This window comes from Drosophila innubila (genome assembly GCF_004354385.1).
Source record: "Drosophila innubila isolate TH190305 chromosome 3R unlocalized genomic scaffold, UK_Dinn_1.0 2_E_3R, whole genome shotgun sequence".
NCBI lineage: Eukaryota > Metazoa > Arthropoda > Insecta > Diptera > Drosophilidae > Drosophila > Drosophila innubila.
Genome location: NW_022995380.1, coordinates 28,614,425 through 28,637,235, shown reverse-complemented (window position 1 = coordinate 28,637,235; position 22,811 = coordinate 28,614,425). Strand labels below are relative to the sequence as shown.

The 22,811-nt window shown below is 38.7% G+C and overlaps 6 protein-coding genes across 6 annotated transcripts; 4 read left to right on the top strand and 2 right to left on the bottom strand.

The window, feature by feature from the left end:
* Nucleotides 1-110: 110 nt before the first annotated feature.
* On the top strand, nt 111-1,241 carry LOC117790105 (Golgi SNAP receptor complex member 1). The gene is made up of 4 exons (XM_034629388.1): nt 111-207; nt 276-475; nt 531-916; nt 983-1,241. Exons 1-4 carry the CDS (start codon nt 186-188, stop codon nt 1,083-1,085), a joined length of 711 nt encoding a protein of 236 aa, XP_034485279.1. The 5' UTR covers nt 111-185; the 3' UTR covers nt 1,086-1,241.
* Nucleotides 1,242-1,782: 541 nt separating this feature from the next.
* On the top strand, nt 1,783-2,657 carry LOC117790106 (mitochondrial import inner membrane translocase subunit Tim22). The gene is made up of 3 exons (XM_034629390.1): nt 1,783-2,131; nt 2,193-2,386; nt 2,449-2,657. Exons 1-3 carry the CDS (start codon nt 1,894-1,896, stop codon nt 2,602-2,604), a joined length of 588 nt encoding a protein of 195 aa, XP_034485281.1. The 5' UTR covers nt 1,783-1,893; the 3' UTR covers nt 2,605-2,657.
* Nucleotides 2,658-4,285: 1,628 nt separating this feature from the next.
* On the top strand, nt 4,286-7,884 carry LOC117790104 (insulin-like growth factor-binding protein complex acid labile subunit). Its single transcript, XM_034629387.1, has 2 exons — nt 4,286-4,812; nt 6,067-7,884. Exons 1-2 carry the CDS (start codon nt 4,789-4,791, stop codon nt 7,624-7,626), a joined length of 1,584 nt encoding a protein of 527 aa, XP_034485278.1. The 5' UTR covers nt 4,286-4,788; the 3' UTR covers nt 7,627-7,884.
* Nucleotides 7,885-8,862: 978 nt separating this feature from the next.
* Nucleotides 8,863-11,372, bottom strand: LOC117791872. Its single transcript, XM_034631783.1, has 5 exons — nt 11,153-11,372; nt 11,045-11,092; nt 10,583-10,980; nt 10,321-10,522; nt 8,863-10,251 (listed from the first exon to the last, which is right to left on the bottom strand). The coding sequence occupies exons 1-5, from the start codon at nt 11,165-11,167 to the stop codon at nt 9,124-9,126; spliced, it is 1,791 nt and encodes a 596-aa protein (XP_034487674.1). The 5' UTR covers nt 11,168-11,372; the 3' UTR covers nt 8,863-9,123.
* A 598-nt stretch (nt 11,373-11,970) lies between these two features.
* Nucleotides 11,971-13,101, top strand: LOC117789516 (odorant receptor 88a). Its single transcript, XM_034628547.1, has 3 exons — nt 11,971-12,777; nt 12,839-12,994; nt 13,054-13,101. The coding sequence occupies exons 1-3, from the start codon at nt 11,971-11,973 to the stop codon at nt 13,099-13,101; spliced, it is 1,011 nt and encodes a 336-aa protein (XP_034484438.1).
* Nucleotides 13,102-13,314: 213 nt separating this feature from the next.
* On the bottom strand, nt 13,315-21,793 carry LOC117790075 (NADP-dependent malic enzyme). The gene is made up of 4 exons (XM_034629331.1): nt 21,623-21,793; nt 20,372-21,131; nt 14,984-15,912; nt 13,315-14,382 (listed from the first exon to the last, which is right to left on the bottom strand). The coding sequence occupies exons 1-4, from the start codon at nt 21,679-21,681 to the stop codon at nt 13,707-13,709; spliced, it is 2,424 nt and encodes an 807-aa protein (XP_034485222.1). The 5' UTR covers nt 21,682-21,793; the 3' UTR covers nt 13,315-13,706.
* Nucleotides 21,794-22,811: the final 1,018 nt, after the last annotated feature.

Sequence of the window (22,811 nt, the reverse complement as noted above, 5' to 3'; positions counted from 1 at the left end):
AAATTCTAGAAAATAAAAAATTTGAAACAAGGTACAAAAATAAAAAAACATCCAATATCGGAAATGTACTTGTTTTTTTAAGTACAAAAAATCGAACCAGATCGGAAACTCTTACCGGATGGGCAACTCTCGGTTTTTGTTCTTTCTCTAGTGAAAATTAAATAAATAAAATCAACAAATTGCAAATGGTTGGCTCTAGTTATGATGGTAATTCTTTACAATTGTTATGTACTTAGTGTTTTTAATGCCTTCTTAACTTTCATTTGGTATTTTAGTGCTACGCAAGCAGGCGCGAACCCTGGAAAATGAAATTGACCTCAAACTTGTGGCATTCAGCAAAATTGGAGCTGGTGGCAGCAGCATAAGCAGCAGCAACAACAACAGTGGCAACAACAACAGCGCTGACACATCACCGCTGCTTGGTGAACATGTCTTTGACTCGTTATCTGCCGAAATTGAGCAGATGCTCGAGAAGGTAAGTCGTGTCACAAACTGTTATATACTCGTCTCCAATATGGATGTACTTGCAGTTGTCGTCGCTCAATGAATCCATGTCGGAACTGCCTGCAACTGGAAGTGCAGCAATGCACACGCTGCAGCGCCACAGGGAGATACTGCAGGGATACAGGCAGGAGTTCAATAAGATCTACGCCAATCACACAATGCGCATCGAGCGGGAGGAACTGCTCCGCGGTTCTGGCCTGGCTACCAGCGGTAGTCCATCGATTTCCGGTCTCAGTCGACGTGAGATGTACATGAAGGAGAGCGGTCATTTGAGCAGTGCCGGCAATATGGTTAATGATCAGATTAACATTGCCATCGAGACGCGGGAGAATCTTCACGCTCAGAGACAAGCCTTTAAGCGAATCCAAACACGCTTTAACGATATTTCTAACCGTTTTCCATTAATATCCAGGTAATTTAACAATTACTAATTCATGAATGATAGATAGTAATTACTTACCTCCTTTATTCTTTGCAGTCTTATTCAACGCATCAATATTAAAAAACGACGGGATTCGCTTATTCTGGGGGCGGTTATAGCTTTCTGTGTTATCTTGCTGCTGATATATGCTTTCAATTAACAAATGCCAAGGGCCAAAACAAAGCATAAAGCAGTCCAAAGATAAAGTTTCTTTTTTCCGACAAATGCAATTTCTGTATGTTTTTCTTATTTGGTAGAATTGTGTATAATCAACTTGTGATAGCAATAAAATGTAATATTTAAGTAATACTTCAAATTCGATATAATTTACTTCATTTTAGTTACTAGTTTTAGGCAATTTCAGATGTACTTATTTCTAGAAATTTAACGAAAAGAAGAAACACGCATTCCACCTACACAAACAAAATAGCCAGTCCACTAACTTATGCTTATTACTTTTGCTTTTAAAATATTGTGGATCTGCTATTTTTTATACGCCATTCTTTTCAAATTTGTTTGTGCCGTTGGGAAAAAAATCCCAATACTTTTGGCGCGACGTCCTTAAACCGAAGGCTGCCCGCCCAGTGGAAATTTCCGATCTGGTTTGATTTTTTAGATTTTTGCAGAATTTTTGTTACATTTTGCTAAATTTTTTTATACATTTTAATTTTAGAATTAAATTTTCTAACTTCAAATCTTTTTTAAAATGTCGATAATTCATAACATCGATGCTTTTATTGACAACAGATTCGTAACATGATGTTACTAACATAGCACAGATGCTGTTATTTCAAATGTTAAGTGACAAGTGTCAATTTATCGAAATATTTTTGTTTGTGTGACAACTCTGGCGCAACAGCTGTTTTGCGATGTGATAACAATTGGATTTTTTTGGAACACACGACTTTAAAAAGAATTGAATTCAACAGTTTCTGTATTAACATTTGAATATTGAATAAAGAATAATCATGTCGCTGATACCTAAGCCAGAATCCAAGCCTGGAGATGCCACAAACTCACACCTGATAGACACTGCCGAGCTGGATAGAATGGCCATGCATTTTGTGGGTAACATGCACAGATATCGCGAGAATATTATAATACCCAAGGGTAACGGACCGGTCAAAATCAAAACAAACGAGGAAAAGTTAATTGAGACCGCTGTGGAAAGTTGCGCCTTCAAAAGTGCAATGGCCTGTGTCATGGGTATGTTTTGTAGTAAGTTGTCATGAGTCCGTATTTAATCAGGGTTTTTTGATTTCGTCAGGATATGGTTTGGGCGCTGCTTTGGGTCTATTTACCGCCTCCGTGAATCCAAATATGGCTGATCCCTTTGCCAATGAAAAGAAGCAAACGGCACGTGAGGTCTTCCGTGAAATGCGCTCAACAACGCATTCCTATGCCAAGAATTTTGCATTAATTGGCGCCGTCTTCTCCATTGTCGAGTGCACCATAGAGAGCGTAAGTTGAGAGAGCAGCTTAACGACTTAAATCACTATCATTTCTCTCCTTGTTTACTATAGAAACGAGGCGTCACCGACTGGCGCAATGGCACCTACGCTGGCGGCATTACCGGCGGTTTAATTGGCCTACGAGCTGGCATTAAGGCCGGCGTCATTGGCGGCTTGGGATTTGCGGCGTTCTCCACAGCAATCGATTATTATATGCATTCGAGATAGATGCAGTTTGCCTTGTAGCTTGTATAAATATATATGTTTGTTCTTAATTACAATTGTGTTTCATGTTGCCGCGTTTGGGGCACGCAACGGAAGTGCCACCAAATGCGTTATTTAACGAGTTTATTATCATGACGAGCATTTCCGTTGCTCAAAGTCGGGGCCAAGACATTTAAAGCACACAGCTGCCACACATTAATATAAAACCAATGAAAAGCGCGCTTGTGGCAACAACAATGTGCAACAGTCTCAAATTCGGCCAACGACCGGTTTTAACGTTTATTGGTATAGAAGAAGTCAGTGCATGAACTTTGGCTAAAGGGGTCAAGGAAGGGGACAACGAGGGGCATTTAGCTTATGGGAACGGGAATCGAATTGACAGAGAATGTTGCGGTTGCTGTTGCTGCTTCAACGATTTCCAGTTTCAGTTCAATTCGAGCAACAGGCAGGTAACGATCGCAACTGCTGCGTTTTTCGAACTCGAGTTCGTTTTCGCTTTCAGTTTCTGCTCGGTCGCGTTTGCGTTGTTTTCGAGTTGAAGATTTAAGACAAGAATGAGAGGCAGGAAGATTCAAAAGGCAGCTGCAAAAGTGCAACAACAAAGAAACGAGTTTCATTTGCAAGTGGAAAGGCAAAGCGTGTATACACAAACAGTTAGTCAAGCAATTGTTGTAACAACAGCAAATTTATAAAGAACAAAAATTACTATTGTGATTCATGAATTCAACTGTTTGTAAGATTAGATCAAATTTATTTTTCAAAACAACTACTTGCCCCACTGTAAATGCTAGTGTGCGTTGTTACAGTTAGTCAAGAAAGTGTTTTAACCAAATCAAAAATTAACTCTTTCTCTTGCAAAAAACAAAACATAATTTTTTCATGGATTTCTTTTTATTATATCTTGTACAAATATGGCTCTTAAAACAAGTTAAAAAGACAAGAAATAATTTGCATAAAATTTAAGTTTTTTTTAAATAAAAAGAAGAAAACTAAATTTAATAAATTCTAACAGTATTTTAAAATAAAAAGAAGATGAATAATTTAATACAATTTAAAAGTTTTTAAAAATAAACCAATAGACAAATATGTGCATTATTTTTTATGTCAAAACAGTTTCTTGTCTAACTGTATGTGCTTTGCTGAGAAATAAAAAGAAAAATATTGAAAATTGAAATTGAAATTGAAGAATAACACAAATATTGATGACTCATAAATTATGCAGTGTGAAGGCAATAAATGTTTATGCAACCAATTTCCAACTTGACTCGACCACAAACATTTGTTTGTTTTTTTTGCCTCCCTCTTTCTTTCGGTGGCTGCAGCAAGTGCCTCCTTATGGTATGGCATCAATTTGCATGTTCGTTGAACAGCTCAATTTGTCTCAAATACATATGTATGTATGTATGTACATATACATACATATGTATATGATATGTTCCATATGTGCGCTTCAATTGAGGCGCAAAGTTCAATGAAACGGAATGACACATGCTTGTTGCCTTGTTGCCTTGCAATTGGCCCCACGGTCTAATTGGAGAGGCCAAGCAGTCGGTCGGCATTTCTTTAATAGTTTCCGCTATTCCAGTCTTCTGTGTTCCGTAGATTTCAGCTGAGTCAACTGTGAGCATTTTGTTAGCTGTTATCTTATCAGCTCAAATTGAAGCAACAAAAATATTAAGACAGTCTGCAGCTGGCTTTCGGGAGAGCATCAACACTAACGACCTTGCAGAAGAACAAAAAACAATATGCTGATGACTCAAAGAACAATTCACTTTTACTCAAGACTCACTGTGATTTTTCTATAAGAAGACATCGCGGCTTGACAGCCAAAGAGAGCGAAAGTGTGCGTGGGAAAAGTATAGAGAGAGTGAGAGTGAGAGAACGAGAGCACACTTGCTCTCGCAGCTGATATCTAATCAAAACAAATAACGAAAAGCAACGGTTTTGCGTTTTGATTCATTGGTTTTTAGTTCCCGTTCTACTTCGAAAGGTGTTTGAGGCTTCGCAATCGAATTGAGTGGTTTTAATTTCAAATTAAAAATTAACTGAACTTCGAGCAGTGTGTGTAATTAATACTGCAAGTGTTTTGTGCATTTTATTGAAATTGATATAAAGACAAAACCAGAAATCAACATAAAAAGAATAAACCAGCAGACAGTAAAAACACATCACGGCTACGTGTACAAAATGAAGTACAAATATTTGCTGCTGGTAAGTGAATAAAGTATCTTAAATTTCGAACGTTATTCTTATCTTATCTGGAATTGTTTTTCGTTGGGGTCAGCTATGAAGCACCTCAATAGTACATATCAATACGTAAATACATATGTACATATATACTTATATGTACACAGTATGTATACAGTTAGTATGGGAAACCTTTTTATGGGAGATACTCTTTCAAAACTTATTGCCTTTTGATAAACAGATAGATCGGTAATTGTCATAATTCTAAAATATTATAAGTGAAGTCAAGAAACAATGGAAAAATGAAAAAAAAAATTGAATACAGAATGGATATCCAGGCCAAACCATGATCAAAATGACATTCCGCTTGAAAATCGTTAAAGTTTTGCCAAAGTTATGACACTTACAAGTTGCTCAAGCTTCTGACCAAGCAACTTTACAAGTCAAAATATTTCTTTATTTCGACTTGATTTTTTACAAGAAAATGAAAGTCCTCAGAATCAAGTTTAAAGTGTCGTTTTATACTAATTACAATATAAGGAGTTAAATAAAAGTAAAAACTTGAGATTTAAAATTTTTTATTTTAAAAATTTCAAAGGGGGGACCCTTACCATTAAAATAGAACCATGGCCATGATAGTCGAAAAATAATAAAATTTTCTAAATGAACAAAATTTGAATACAGAATGAATATAGACTCGAAACCATGATCAAAATGACATTCCGATTAAATATCGGGTCAGCTTTCTTCAAGCTATGACAGTTGGAAGTTTGTCAACTCTTTGACCTAGCAACTTTACCACAACCGTACCGGTACAAGCGTTTCGGTTTTCGGTTCTTGAAAGAGTATTAATTTCGGTAACGGTTTCAGTTCCGATACTTAAAATGAATCAGCAAGTTTTGGTTAGCGGTTCCGATACCAACATTTTTTTAAAAGGAATTAATATTAGATTTGATCGAATATTTGAACTACCCGATTAAATTTGTTTTACTTTCTGAGAGTCTACTTTATATGTATATTCATCGTATTTGTATTGATATGCATAACATATCTCCTCATTTCGAGTTTTAAAGGGAATAAATTGTATTTCAATACTGTATTTGTTAAGGAAAGTTGTTACTAGGAAATGTAAAGAAAGAACCAATGTAGAAGATGTCGTTCAATCTGTTTGAAGACTCGAATGTTTTGTCGAGTGTAAGATACTGAAAATAAAACCATGATTTTTTAATTTGGTATATTTAATCTTGTATCTTTTATGTTCTGCTTGCTTTGTTGCAGCTCCTGACGGCAACAACTCTGCTGCTGAGCGTGGCAAGAGCTCAACGCGAGGAGATACCCTATCAGGATGTGACGGATATTTGCAAGACCTGCGTGTGCCTCAGCAGCCAGGACAGCAACAATGGTGTGCACAGGAATCTCAACTGTGCCATGAAGAACTTTAAGCACATCCTGGCACGTTGGCCCCCCGAGTTTGGCACAAAGCACACGGGCACTGAGATTGTGGCATCGTATTCGGGCAACAAAATCCGGTTGTTGCAACAGCTGCCTGCCACGACTGCGGTGGTGACATTCTCGTGCCGCCACTGTGGCATGCAGCAGTTGCAGGCGCCGCTCTTCATGGATGTGCCCAATGTGGAGGGACTGTATCTGAGCTGGAATGAAATTTCGGATGATGCCTTGAAACCGGATCTATTTCGTGGTCCCTTCAACAGCACCAAGTATGAGCCCATTGCTCTGAAGGATCTCGATCTCAGTCACAATCGCATTGCGCGTCTCGACCGCAAACTCTTTGAGCACACACCGCAGCTGAAGAAGCTCTCCTTGGCCTACAATCGGCTCAGCATCTTGGATGCAGCTACGACGGCTTCTCTGGCATCGATTACGAATCTGCAGCGCTTGGATCTGTCCTACAATGGTCTGCTCACGTTGCCCGCCGAGCTCTTTCCTCAGCTGCGGAATCTGCATATTCTGGATGTGTCTGGCAACCAATTTGCTGTTGTGCCCAACAGCATCCAGCAGCTGGGAAAATCCCTGCAGCAACTAAATCTGGCTGGTAATCCTATGACCAAAATAGATGCACACAGCTTTCAGCACTTGGATGCACTGCGTCGACTCAACATCAGTGAAATGACCATGCTGCGCAGCATTGAGTTGGGCGCCTTGGAGCTGCCTGGCCTGGAACATCTTTACTGTGCCCGCAACCCGAAACTGGAGCGTCTGGAGTTTGTGGATCTGCTGCAAAGCCGCAATCTGACGCAGCTGGACATCTCGCAGAATGCATTAACCACACTTGCGCTGAACATGAGCAGCAACTCATCCAATGCGTCCTGGCCACGTTTGCGCAGCTTGGCAATTGCCGGCAATCCCTGGTACTGCAGTTGTGAACTGCTGCAGGCATTGGAGCAGGCCGGAGCACCTCAAGTGCTGCAACCACTGACGGTTGTGCCACGCTGCGAGACGCCCTATCTGCTGGCAGGTGCACCGCTCTCGAATATGACAGCGGAGCAGATCTGCAACATGGTCATACCCAAGAAGTATCGGGCCGTCGAGGATGATCCGCCTCGATTTCTACGCCGTCGCTACATCATCCTCACCGTCATCATTGCCAGCGTGGTGGTGGTGGCCGGTCTGGTTATTGGCTTCATTGTCGTCTGCGTGCGACGTCGCCTCAAGGGCAACGACTACGGCGTTCAACCCATACGCTACACCAGCGTCCGGGGCAGCAATCTGTCCGCCTTCTCGCAACTGCAGCCGGCTTCGGTAACCAGCAAGTTCAACAATGCCGCCGGAACCGCAGCTGGAGCTGGAGCCGGAACAACAGGTGCACCAAATGCCTGATACGTTGCCGTCTCGTTTCGGTTTTGCTGCACGTCCAATGAGCCAAAGATGTCCACGAAAGTGTTTCAGCCAAGTAAAAAGACTTTACGTGCATGCATTTCCTGTACATATATACCCTAGAGTCCCTCTAGAAGTGCCTAGAGGACTCCTGCCACCACATCCCTAGTGTCTAGTGTTGCCATTGCTGTTTGTATTGTACTTAAGTTTCTATAGTTTATAATTATTGTCAAATAAAATGCATTTTTATACCCATTCAAATTTCTCAATTTTGATTTTTTAAAGTCTGGCCAACTTCAAACTGTCACAACTTTATCAAAACTTAACCGATTTTCAAGCGGAATGTCATTATATTCATGATTTGGCCTCTTAATTCATTTTGCATTTAAATTTCATAAAATTCGTTTAACAAATTATTTTTCTTCTAGATCTTAATATTGATGCTAAGGGTCCCCCCTTTGGAATTTTGAAAAGTAAAAATTTTAAATCTCATACTTTCACTTTTAATCAACTCCTTATATCGTAATTAGTATAAATCGACACTTTAAACTTGATTCTGAGACGTTTCATATTTCTGTAAAAAATCATGTCAAATCTGACAAAAATTTGGACTTGTAAAGTTGCTTGATTCAAAGTCTGATCAACTTCAAACTGTCATAACTTTATTAAAACTGAACCGATTTTCAAACGGAATGTTATTTTGATCATGGTTTGGTCTGTAAATTCATTCTGCATTTAAATTTAATGTATTTCGTAAAAAAAATTATTTTCCTCTGAATCTCGATATCAATGCTAAGGGTCCCCCCTTTGGATTTTTGAAAATTAACTCCTTATATCGTAATTAGTATAAAACGACACTTTAAACTTGATTCTGAGGCAATTAATTTTTTTGTAAAAAATCATGTCAAAATTAAGAAATATTTTGACTTGTAAAGTTGCTAGGTCAAAGGTGTGACCAGCTTTCAACTGTCATAACTTTATCAAAACGCAGCCGATTTTTAAGCGGAATGTCATTTTAATTATAGTTTGGGCTCTAAATTCGTTCTGCATTCAAATTTTTATGAGCCCCCTTGTGATTTCGTAAATTCAAAATTTTAATTCTCAAGATTCAACTTTTAATCAACTCTCAACTCATAATTAGTAAAAAAACAACACTAACATTTAAAAAAATTTCAATACAAGTGTTATTCTGTAATTTATATCTAAAAACTAATTGAATTTATTTAAAAATACAAAATATAAGAGGTTTTTCGTAACTTTTATTTTAAAACTTATAACTTTTACAGCTTTATTGCTGGCATTTCTATTTGCACAGAAAAACATCTCTAAAAAATTAATAGAGGGAACAAACAGAACGCACTTTATGACAAATTGTTGGAGAAGTCGCTTGGCGCAGATGTGTCGCTTATCTCGAAAATGTTTATAGATAAAATAATGTTAAGCAGAGATAATGTGAGTAATGCCAAAGTGCTTAGATATGAGGTAAGTGGAGTATTATTATTAGCATTCGCTCTCCAGCAGCTCCTCCTTAACAGCTGGCGACGGTCGTGGCATCTGTGCATCCAGATTGAAAAGATTCACAGCCTGCTTTTGGGCCAGAAATTGTCGCATTTCGGCAAAGTTGTCGCGATCTTTGATTTGTTTGCTGCGACGTTTGTATTCATCATCTGCCGAATCGGACTCCGAGTCGGATCCATCGTAATCGCTGTGACGTGCAACGTCTGTAAGGCGATTATCCTGTTGCTGTTGCTGATGCTGCTGCTCCACCTCCTCCATTTGGCCAAACAGCTCATCCACATTAATGCCCTTGGCTGTTAGCACCTCGCGTTCTTTCTCCAGCATTACCTGGCGTATGGGATCAATGCGATCCTTGAGCTGCCTGAGCACTGGCTTAAATTTGCCTTTGGTAATGCGTTTCTCAAAATTCAGCAGCTCCTTTTCGGGTGTGGGATATGGTGCCTGCTGCTCGTCCTCATATTGTTGCGCCTCCTGTTCGTCGTACATGTAGGCATAAAAGTCATCACACTTCTGAGGCTCGCTGGGATTCTGGGAGAACTCCACGCGCAATATGCTCTCGGGAAACTCATTGTCCTTGGTTGGTGCATTGCTTGTGCGTGGCAGGTCCACATCTAAATCCAATTTGCTATGCAAAAACTTGTTGTACACCAGCATCAAACGCTGGAAATCATCACAGCAAACGGCCAATGCATTCTCAATGCCACGCATATTGTTGGCCACGGCAACCAGTTGCTTGGCATTGTTCTTGTTCGCCGCCTCCGTCGCCGTCAGCTGCTGTAGCGTCACGTCCAGGGCCTGACACTCGCCAGCCACGGCCACCATGCAGGCACTGAGCTTGAGCGATGAATGCTGCAGTACGGCAATGGGACCACTTTGCTGCTGTTGCACCTTGGCGGCATGCAGCTGATCCAGCTCCAATTGCTTCTTGTTTTGCATGCCTAAGCCTAGATTCTTAAAGTGCTGATCCTCCTCCTGGACAAGCTGTCGCACCAGATTGTCAATCTTCACCAAGTCCTCGCTGAGTTGAGAAATCGAGGGTAGCGTCATGATTGATAGCGCCAGGCGCAACAAATACTGGGATTGCACATAGGCAAATATGTTGTGGAAATCCTGCAAACAATTTTTCATTATTAGTAGGACTTTCAATTGAAACATCCATTCAATTCTAGTAATCTATACCTTTATGTGCTTCGGACTGTAATCCGTAACGTTGTTCTTGAAGTACTCGCATTCGCGCAGCTCTTCCATGGGCGCATAGTAGGGACCATACTTGGCGGGCAGGGGATAGTCGACTTCCAGCTTACGCGTGGCATCGTATAGTATCTCAGTTACCTCCTTAGCTGCTGTGATGCAGTCCCAGGCGCGTTCTATCTGACGTGATCTGTGGTTAAATACATTCAATAAAAATCATCTGTCGCTTATTAACTGCAATACTAATTACTCAATGAGCTCTGCCTGCTTCATGATGATAATCTCCTGAAAGTAGGTCATATTGCGCCTGATGCAGTTGCCAAACTCATCGATGGTCTTCACCAGCTCCTCCAGTTTGCGCTCCACCATCTTATTCCGGCACACAAAGACACTTTTAACGGCATAGAGTGCGCCAAATGTGCTGCTGAGCACCACAGCGGGAAGCAGCGTCAGTCGCAATCCACGAGGCGTTATCAAATGCTCCAGCAAGGTGCTGCCGAGCAGCAGGCACGCATTTCTCGTGCTCAACAACTGCCGGCCGGTAAGATTTGTGGGACACTGTTGCATGCATTGTTCCAGCGCCTCCACGTGGTCCACCAATAGACGTTTCGAGTAGAGTATGCGTTGCAGTAGCTGGTCTGTTATGGCCTATTATGATTGATGTTGATTATTCGAGATGGTATGCATTATTTACCTCTAACACGCCACTCACCTGCTTTTGCTTCAGCTCGTCAGCCAATTGACGTCGGCCAAAACTTTTCTGCATTTTGAAAAAGGTTACATTTGCCTGGTTTATATTAATCAATATTTTTGCACTTACCTTTAACCTATCCATTAATTGTGCAACTACAATTCAGTGTTTTATTGCAGTTTCTTTTAACAAAATATTTTTTTTTATTTACGTTCTTCATATAAAACGACCAGGGATACAGTCTCAGTGCGAACAGAGCAAAACTTTTCTTAAATTTATATTGCTATCGCACTCTAACTTACAGCATTTCCCATACGATGAGCAAAACCAAAACAAACGTGTGCGCTTAAAGAGACCATGACGCAGAATGAGTAATGTTAACGCAAAAAAGAGTATATTTTCGATAAGTTTTCATCGTTAAACCGAAATTTAAAACAGAAAATTCTAAGTTTTCATGTTGAAGATAGAAAACTAAAGTATAAATATATATTAACTAGATGTTTGCACCAATGTATTTCATAAGCAATTAACTAAATTGATTTAGATCACCGTAAGGGTTCGTTATTATCCAATTTTTACGGTAACCAGTTATTAAGTGCATTACAAAATTATTATTAAGTCCTGCTTGTGCGAATTGAAAGCAATTAATGCGGCAGATAGGCTTTAATTATCCAATTGACTTGCAGGTGTTGTATTTGAATATAAAGACGTAGTGTACATTACCATTATACAGTTACTTTTAAAAGTTGAAAGGATTCGATTCGGTCATTAAAATTCGAGCCATGGAAGCCGTTAAATTTGAACAGTTCTTGCTATTTAAACATTGTCAGAAAATGTTCCATATGCTGCACTTTCAGATCGGGCGCGATAAGTGTGGCAGATTGGTTAATAATACGAAGATAGTATTTCCTATGACATTCTTGCTGCATGCTTGCTTTTGCACTAGCATGTTTATTTCTATAGGAAATTCGTTGCAACAAGGCGAGCGGCCTTTTGCGTACCTACCAGTTTTGACTATAGGCTCATTTTTCGGAGTTCGTGGTATAGTTATGTACGTTAAGCGTCACGACATCATTCGATTTCTGAACGTCTTGGATAGGGAATTTCCACATGATTTGCCCACACAAAGGGTACTCCAAGTGCGCCAGGTGTATGAGGGCGCACTGCGACGACATAAATACGTGGAAATTCTTATCCACATTTCAATTTATGGATTCTGCTTGATGCCCCTCACTGTGTACATGTTCACCAGGGATACCAATGGTCCCATAACTGTGGAGCAACAGCTTCTCGGTGGCTGGCTACCATTTGGTCTCAGCGAGAGTCATAAGGCATATCCATTGGCGTGGCTTTACGATGTCGTGGTCTCGATCAGTGGAGTTGCCTTCTTTTCCACCTTCGATACTTTATTTTACACAATGCATGGACAGATCATAATGCATCTAGATTCCTTGTCCATGCAGTTGAAATCCCTTAACTGGACGTCTGAAGACAACACTCAGTTATTTGAACAGCTCTGTCCATTGATTCGTCGTCATCAGTATCTCAATTTACTCTGCGATCAGTTCAACGACATTTTTAATGCTGGTATCATGATAACTGATCTTATGGCGGCAACCACTATATGTTTCCATCTGTATCTGTTAACGGAAACAGACGATCAGTTTCTGATGATAAGGTACTTAATTCCCATTGTGAGCCTAATTTTATTTACCTTTGAGATTTGTCACCGAGGAGCACAGCTGGAGGAAGCCGTAAGTTCCTTTAAAATACAAATCGATTAAGACTAAACAATACTTAAGACGATCTCCTTAGTATTTACAGTTGAATGCCACACTTTACAATCAAGATTGGTATAAATGCGACCAGAAGATTCGCAAATTGATTCTGATCTGGCTAAAGTACACTCAGTGCATCAAGAAGCTTAATGCCTATGGTTTAATGGAGCTCAATATGGTTCACTTTACCGATGTTAGAATAACTCATCTGACTCTTTCTCTATAAATATGATTAATTTTTCTATCTTTCAGGTAATGAAGTTGACCTATAGACTCTTTACTTTTCTCAAGACCACTTAAAATATGTGCTCCAGACAGTATCAGAATAATTTAAAGACAGACACGATATCGTCTGAAAAGTTGACAAAAAATTTAATATAAATTTTTATAATATCTATATAAACTATTAGTTACACCAACTTTTTAGCTTTTGCACCTAGTTTCTTATTGAAATAGAAGAAAATGTAAAACAAAAATCTTTCTTTTGGCTTTTATTAAATAAACTTCATTGAATATTTTGTTTAGATTATTTTATTATTATATTTAGATACTTATCATAGTGTGTATTCACGATTACATAGAATTTGTATTTAGTACATAAAGATATCTAACGTATTAATATCCCATTTACATATATATCATCATATATCATCATTATATCCGTTTATCAAATGTGTTTTGGGCCAGCAAACAATATGGTTCCTTGGGTGCATGGAGTATAATAAGATATTAGAAGTATGTGCGACTTTATAAAAATAAATAACATATGCTGTTGCATGTTTTTTGTTGCTGTCTGATCGTACGTCAACTCAAAGAAGGAAATGCCGTGGAAATTCAGATGTATTGCGGATGAGGATGTGAACGAGAATCCTTTGAGGACGTACTGTCGACTCTTCCACTTCTATTTACAAGGGGTAGGTGACGGGTAAGGCACGCGGATAGTCGAGATCGTACATTTGGGCCTTGATGAAGGCCAACTTGTTGGATGGCTCAGGATAGACGGTGGCCAATTTGTTCTTAAAGGCGTACTGCACAATCCTTTCGGCAATGGCAATCGAACAGTTGACGATCGAATTGAGTGGTGGATACAGACTACCCTTTTCCAGATCCTCCTTGGAGACAATTTCAGCCAGACATTGGGCAGAAATCAAGAAGGCCTCCTCAGGAATGGTCAGCATGCCAGCACACAGAACTCCAAGAGCCACGCCCGGAAAGATGTACGAGTTGTTACCCTGACCCGGATAGAACTTACGTCCGTTGTAGGTGACGGGAGCAAAGGGTGAGCCCGAGGCAAAGATGCACCTGCCATTGGTATAGGTATATGCCTGTTCGGCGGTACACTCGGCCTTGCTGGTGGGATTCGATAGGGCAAATATGATGGGTGTCTCATTGATCTCGGCCATTTGCTCCAAGATCTCGCGGGTGAAGGCACCGCCCTGAGCAGCCGCTCCAATCAGCACATTTGGACGCACTTTGACGACAGCCTCCATCAAGGTATCGATGGGTTCATGCACCTGGGCAAAGTGCAGCTTGTGCTCGGTGAGACCGCCCTTTGGACGATCACGTACAATTACACCACGGCTGAAACAATAAACAACAAATATTTAGAATTTATAAAGAGACTTAAAAACCACTGTTAAAAAAAAGTGTTCTAAAATCAAGATTTTGGTCGCAAAACTATGAATTTTGTCTAAAAAATGCGTAGAAAACATAAAACTTTTAGATTAAGAAAACAAATCTTGGTTTTGAGAACATTGAGACCAAGTTCTTATTTTAAGAATAAACGTTTTTAAAATTAAAAATTTAAAAATGATTTTTTAAATTTATAATATTTTGTTTTCATTTTGACTTTTATACATTTTATATTCTGTCCTGGTAATTTTAAAATGTTATTTTAATTTGTTACGAGTGGGATTCGAACCGGCGCCTACTGCTTCACAATTGAAGCGGTTTCTCTAACCAGAGCGCCACGGGTCAACTATTTGCTTTATATGAAATTGTACATATTTTTACTTTCCTAACAATCTAACATTTTTATTCTTGTATTAAGAACTTTGATTTTTTAAATAATTGTTGATATTAGTAATAAGGTCTTAAAATTTTCTTATCTTAAGAAAAAAAATATTTAAGATATGTTCTTGATTTTAGAGGTTGGTCTTTTTTTTTTAGTGTAGTGCCTCACCTGTCCACCATCCAGATGCGTGCTTTGGCTTCCTCGTCGCTGAGTCCCTCCGCCTTCATGGCCATGGTGCAGAGCGTGGCAATGCCCAGCGCAGCCTCGCCAGCACCCAGGAACAGTAGAACATTGTCCTTTAGCAGTGTCTTCTTGATCTTCAGGGAGGCCAACAAGCCAGCCACTGCGACAGCAGCTGTGCCCTGAATGTCATCGTTGAATGTGCAGTAACTGTCGCGATAGGTGGACAACAAACGGAAGGCATTGGCATTGCCAAAGTCCTCGAACTGGATGAGACAGTTCTGGCCAAAGCGACGGACACAGGCGCGCATGAATTCATCGATGAACTCATCGTATTGATCGCCAGTTGTGCGCTCCTGTCGCAGACCCATGTAAAGCGGATCCTCCAGAATGGATTTTGTATTGGTGCCCACATCCAATGTGATGGGCAGACACTGATGTGGCTTGATGCCAGCTAAGGCCGTGTACAACGACAGCTTGCCCACGGGAATACCCATGCCATTGGCACCCAGATCGCCCAATCCCAAGATGCGTTCACCATCGGTGACCACAATGGCACGCACATCCGTCTCTGGCCAGTTCTTGAGCACTTCATAAATGTGGCCCTTGTCCTTGATGGTTATGAACATTCCCTTGGGCCTTTGGAATACAAGACTGTACTTCTGGCAAGCCAATCCCACGGTGGGCGTATATACCAGGGGCATCATGCCGGCTATGTCTGAGCTGAGCACCTTGTAGAAGAGACGCTCATTACGCTCCGAGAGTCCAATCAGATACATGTACTTGTCCAGATCATTCTCCAGCCGGTTTAGCAATGTGTGACAATGTGCCAATTGCTCCTCATCGGTGCGCACCACATACGGCAAAAGTCCATGAATGCCCAAAACTTGACGCTCCTCACGTGTGAAAGCTAGACCCTAGAATGATATATTTTTTTATAAGATATGCGTGCAGAGATAAGAGTAAGAGATTGTTCAGAGAGTGTCAAGTTATATCTCAGAGATATTTTAAGAAATTTAAGTAGATTATTGTATTTATTGCAACGAACCTCTTTCTTAAAAAAAAAACAAGTGAAAAAGGCTATAGTCGAGATCCCGATTATGGGATACCCGTTACTTATTTCAATACATAAAAGTACTTTGAAGAAATTACCTCCTAATAAAAACTACTGCATACTTTTAGGTGATTGTATTGAAATAATAACTTTATTAATAACTTTGGTTAGCTATTACTCCCGTTCTACTTGTCCGATCTTGCTGCGATTAAATGATATAATAAATAATATTAATTGACAACGTTAACTACCATAAAAACAGTATTATCTTGAAAACTGTGGGTGTGATGGTTTTTCGCGATTTGCAAGAGGCGGAAGGGTGCGTTTTTAAGAATTTAATTTAAAAATCAAAATATAATAATAATGAAATCATATTAAAAAATGAAACTCTATAAAAATCATCAGATTTGATTGACTTGAAAAATCAATAAATATTGAAAACTACTAAAAAAATTTGAGTTAGTTTTAAAATTCAATCAATTCAACCAATTATTCAAAAATTCTTCAAAATTATGTAAGAATACAGCCTTGCTGGTTCTTCTTAAAGAAAGAGATGTAAAATTAAAAATATCCCAATGCAAGTTCATTTAGAAAATTTAGATAGCAGTTAGATTAAGCATTAGGGCTGATTATCTATTATCTAAAAAGGAGAAATGTGGGAGATATAATAAAGAATAAGCCTAATTAATGTAATCCGCGCTAGTGACGAAAGCAGCACGAAGGGTGCGATACAGAGTATATACAGTGGGAATTGTATATTAAATACTAAACAATAATATTAAATACTAAACAATAAATGCTTAGTAAAGGTAAGGTCATGAAATGACCTATACAACGATAGCAGTTGATAAGCTGAATCTGGAGCAGATTGTGTCTTCTATCATCGAGTGACCTAGTGAGTGAATAGCCATAGCTTATCATTAATAACTGAAACTGGCGACAGGCGCCACGCGTCAGTGTCAATCTGTCTCGTGTGCCAATGGGCTGACAATCGTCTTTGGCTGACCTTTGAAACACAAAACACACCTGCCCCCCCAAAAAAAAAGCGGACAGGCACAGAGATTGGATCGGTCGCGTTATGTTTGAAGTTCAAAGTCAAACTGTATAGATGGATTGCACTCGGTAGACGTATCTGCTGTAGCTGAGATTTAGCTAATGTGAGATTACGTACCGGCATTGGGACAGACAATTTGAAAGTCGAATTGATGCTGACTCAGCTCTGGCCTCGATACGCGGCTAAATATTCAGTATGATTCGCAAAAAATATTTGAAAGTGCTTGCATTAGATTTGCTGTAATTTTTGAGGCTATTGTGTAAAAATATCTCTCAAAAAATTGTGGGCGTTGCCAATGAACAACAAAGCCAACAGTGTACCTGCAACATTATGACGCAACTTCCCCTAAAACAATTAAATCAGGTATAATACTAAAGCAGGTACTTAATGATATGCACGCTTTAAGGCAGAAGCTCATATGTTGACTGCATTCCTGACGACAGATCGTGACATTGCTGAGAATAACTGGAAGCTAGTGAACTTGTGCACATATATTAAATAATAATAGTTAAATAATAATAATTGAAAAGGCTAAAGTTCAGCTCAAGTTTTTGAATGCTCGATAGGGCAGAGTTAACTTAATAAATTGTTGATGATCAGATGGCTAAATTTAGACAACTCATAAGTTTTGGATGGTCCAATCAAGTGCGTCACAAGCTGGTTTCTTTTGTTTTTGGGGAAATCTTTTAGCCCAGTCATGCTCAAGTGTAGAATGACAAATTGAGGCAACATTTAGTCGGAAAGCTCCCACAATTTAGTATAAATTATGTTTAATCTAATCAAATGCTGCAACAATTTAAAACAATTCCCGAAAATAAATATTCTAGTCATGCCTTAAGTGCGTGTACGAGTTGACTTTAAATTGTTCCTGTCGGCTTAAATGGCGCTAATTGAACTCTTAAAAAATACAACAAAACACTTGAAATAATCGAACACAAAATGGGGCACGTCGTAGTGCAAATATCTGTTGACTTAAGCAGCGCTGATAGGAAACTAAATATTGTGGAATTGTTATTGATATCGTTTGTTTATGATACGTCATCAATGGAGCTGGTGAAATAAGAGTGCGACACCGTTAAAAACGACACCATTGACATTGAAATCGCGAGTTGCACGATAAGCGATCGAGTGACAGATGATCGTTTGCCTGGCAACAGTTATAACTGTAGTTATAGCAACTGCTTTCACACACTCACACACACAAATAGTGTGAACTTGTGTGTCACACGACGTATACGTAATACGCAACGGAATGATTACGCATAACAAGTTGCAAAAAATCAAACAAAACAAAATAAAAACCAAAATAATAACACGAATATGCCGCTCAGCTGATGTTTGCGGTGTCTGGCACAACGGCATGTCGATCATTATAATCATTATCATTATCATTATCACTATCAGGTCTCAGACGAAGCGTCGACGATTAGCGGCAATCAAGACTGGGAAGCCTGACTTTGAGATGACGAAAGCATCCGCTGAATGTTTAACAATAGGCACAGCAATTTCATACAAATTGTTTCGTCTGCTAAGGTGAAAGGTCTTTTGTGGAAGTTCAATGGGTCGAGAAAGATGAGCAAAAACAATAGAATGCAATTTGAGATAGTTTGCTTGTACAAGTTGCTTGTTTCAATTGAATATTATTTCTTTACTATTTGCATATTGAACTATTTAAGCCAGTTCACAGCTCTGTTCATTGACCGCATAAATTATTTAAATGTTAACTTACAGTGAGCACAAAATGTCTTGGCAAATTGTCTATTAGAAAATCTATGAAAATGATCTAAGCAAAGTGATATTTCTTCTAACAATTCAACAGATCCATATTTAAATGGAAAACAAATTTCAATTAGTTAAAAATTTGTGATAGGGTATCTATTGAGTTTAATTTCCTATGGCGATAAATGACAGCAGCAAATCTGATAGCAAAAGCAAATATGCAAATGATTTGGCTACTACATTTTCTTTTCATACTGTTCTATCCGATTAGACAAATAATTTGTTATATTATATGCATGTGTGTTTATTTAATGTTGACGCTGCACAAAAAGTTAAATTTATGTCTTAATGTAGGTCAGTTTTTTGTCGGTTAGGAAGTCGAGGTGAATGCGATAAGAATCGAAAAACTTTCCATTTTGAAAGAGAACTGAATAATTCTATGAGAACTATGAACATTTGGATAATGTATCAAGTCCAAGTAGATGTATCGGAATGACTTTGAATATAATAGATAGAGATAGAAGATATGAAAGCCCTTGAGTATTATATTAAAGATAGATAAGCACCTTTAATTAGCTAATGAACTTGTGTAACTAAAAGTCATCATCAAAATAAAAATGTTTAGATGGAAAAAGTTTATATTGTATACAAAGAGCATACTTATGCATAAGCTCAATATAAAAGCAACCCAACCCCTAACTGAATTGTTCTCTCTCTCTCTCTCTCTTGAAGTTTTATTAGCTCATTTGCTCTCTGAGTGTGAAATTGACTCTCAAGAGTGCAAGCGAAGTGCATGAGAAGGCAAAACAACAATAAAGAAGCAGAAAATAAATAAAAAAAATGCTGAACCACATCTGTAAATTGACATTGAACTTGAACGTAGCGCACTTTAGATGTAAAATAAACTGTGATAACATTTTGTGATAGTTAGAGTTTGAAAATTAATATCAAACTGATTGCATCAATTTAATTACCACAGCTAACATATTTCTATTGATTTTTTGTGCCTCATGCCGACATCAAGAATATGAATAAAGACAATGAAAACCATTAAATAAACGTTCGTCATGAGCTTTGGTCTTCCAGTGCGGCGCGTGTGGAAATTCTGGCTATGTCATCTAAAGGTCAACCAAAACCAACCAGAAATCGTCAGCTGAAATTTCTGTTTAATAGCTATTTGTTTATTATTTATGAGTTCTTTTTTTAAGCACTGGCATAAAAATAGCAAATTGAACTTGGCAAACTAAAACGAGAAAAGCTAATTTTCCAACAGCTATTCAAATGAAGGGCTAATGGTACACTGTGAACTAATTTTGTTTGAAATTTAAAATAAAGAATGAGTAAGCTGATTTCAATATTTTAAATAAATGTGCTCATCTTATAGTCTTTGTCAGAGTTGACATGCTATTTCTTTTTTCTCAGTGTATAACGTCTAACAAGTTGCTAACGCGTCTGTGTGTGCGTCAAACAGAAACCAACCCCAAATAGTCGAATGTGTTCTGCTGGTATTTTTCCACTATGAGATTTTAGGGGCGCACTTTCAACTTACCTTGGAGTAGCGTTTCTGGTGCAGACGGTCGAGTCCGGAGAGATTGCCCACGATCTCATTGTCGCCGGTGCCCCAAAGACCCAGACGATCACGTTGCAGATCTTTTCCATTGCTCATGTTGCTCATGTTGCGTGCCTGTTGTAGATTGTTGCTCGTGTTGCCAAGCAGTTGTTGTTTCTGTGGTTGTTGCTGATGGTGTAGGTCGTGCAGGCTCTGTTGTAGCTGCTGCCAGTGGGCTGAGGATATTATGGGTGGTGGCAAAGCTTCTGCTATTGCTGTTGCTGTGCCTGTTGCCTGGTCAACGTTGTGTTGCGTACTGATTTCAGTTGTGAGTTTTGCAAAATTCGAAAGTTCGTATTCGAGCGTTGTTGTCGTTGTAGTCGTATGATTTTTACACACACGACTACTGCGCCATTTCGCAGTCGCAGCGCCAGCCTCAGCAGCAGCAGCGACGCCATCGTCACAGTTGCTCGTGCTTTCGTGTGCATGTGTGTGTGAGAGTCGTGCCGCGTTTATTTTATTATTATTGTTGAGACTGACTCTCTCTTGGATTAGTGCGCGTGAGCACAAATCAGCTGTTTGACAGTGAGCGCAGTGAGAGCTGCTGGCGTCGCTGCCAGTGCCAACGGGTATTGTGGTTTTATAATAACCGTGCTCATTTTGCTGTTGTTGTTGTTGCTGTAGCTGCTGATGATGATACGGTGTTATTTGGCCATTGGAAGGGCTCTGGGAATTATTGGCCGTTGGATAAATCGGTGTGCTGTGAAGGAAACAGAATGGGAGAGCGAGAGTGAGTGAGAGTGCGCAGTGTGAGTGTAAGTGTATGTGTGTTTGTTTGGGTGAGAGCGTTTGTGGTATGGGAAAAAAAGATGCGAGGGAATTGCAATAATTTAATTATTAGAACCATGATGAGATAAGTACTTATTTCATCATGATTAGAACTATACACGATGTGATGTTATGTGATGAGCATTTTTGTGAAGTCATGACAGCACAATATATTCTCATAACAAAAGAGAATGGAAGAAGTAAAGGGTAAAGTTAGATTTATTGAAAGAGCAAGGCTAAAGAGAATTAAAATGAAGACTTCTCTTATAGTGTTTGACATACATAATTTGAAAATTTATTACGATTCAATGTATTTTTCAACAGCTGATGCTTGAGTAAAAGTCCCAACAAAACGATGTAACAAGCCCACTGTCACACGAATTAATGGTTCACATCTGTATTTATGTAAAAGTGTTTACTTACAGCTTCTTCAGCCGTCCAAAGGTTTTAAATGCGGAAAATCGTTGCAGACTGAAGTACATATTGAGCACTTGATAAGTCAACTGATTGTACTTGATGTTAGTATTTATGTTAACTGTTTATCTAGTGTTATTTGCTTGTCATTGGCCTTAGTTTAACACACTTAAATTTTGACTGCAGCGATTCAGCACTTAAAGCGAACTGAACAACGGCAATTGCTGAGGCATTTGTAATTCCTCTCTTTCTATTACATTTTGTAGTGTTCTTCGATGTTTGCCTCGCATAGAATAACGATAGGGGAGAGAGACAAAAGGGACAACAGCACATCGAACTGATAAGAGCAGTATGACTTAACGACAATCAATCAGGGCATAAAAACATTTCGCTTGAGCATGTAAACAATTCGCAAAATACTCAGAGGCGTTGTAATCAAATAGAGGAGAGGAATTAATTGAATATTTAGACATTTCCGTTCAATATTTACTTGAAAATTAAATGGTAATGCTATTACTACTACATATAAACAGTAAGCAAATCTTATATATATATAAAATTCTTTGTCCTTACTGACTCACTGATTATTGCACAGCGCAAACCATAAGACCTAGGAGGCTGAAATTTTTACACAACATAGCTGAGACTATTTTATTGTACGATAAGGCGACGCGATGCAAAATTCGAACTGCAAGTGGGTCAAATGCGGGGTCGAAGTTTACACATTGAGAAAATCACTAGTTATATATATTTTTTTAGATACAATATTTAGTTGTTTTTATTTTATTTCTATAAAATATTCAGATTTTTTAGATAAGTATTTCTTTATTTTTTTGTTTCCATAATCCATAAGCAACTATTGTATAATAAAATAAAAAAATAAATAAAATAATACAATATGCTAACTTTTAATTTTGTTAAAACAATTACTTGACCAAGTGCATGTACATACAAATCGCCGATTTAAGTGTTTACTAAATTAAATCAACAGAGTCTCACATATGGCCAGTTAATGAATGTCATTAAATTTGAAAGTAAAGTGTTGCTAGCCAATAAATTGGAACATTACACACATGTGCATAACCTTCATAAATATTAATGGGATAGTATATGTTACTTTTTTTGTTATTGAGGATTTCACGATCAAGGTAAAGGTAACTATAGATTTTGTGATTGTTTTCTATCGTAACCTTTTCAT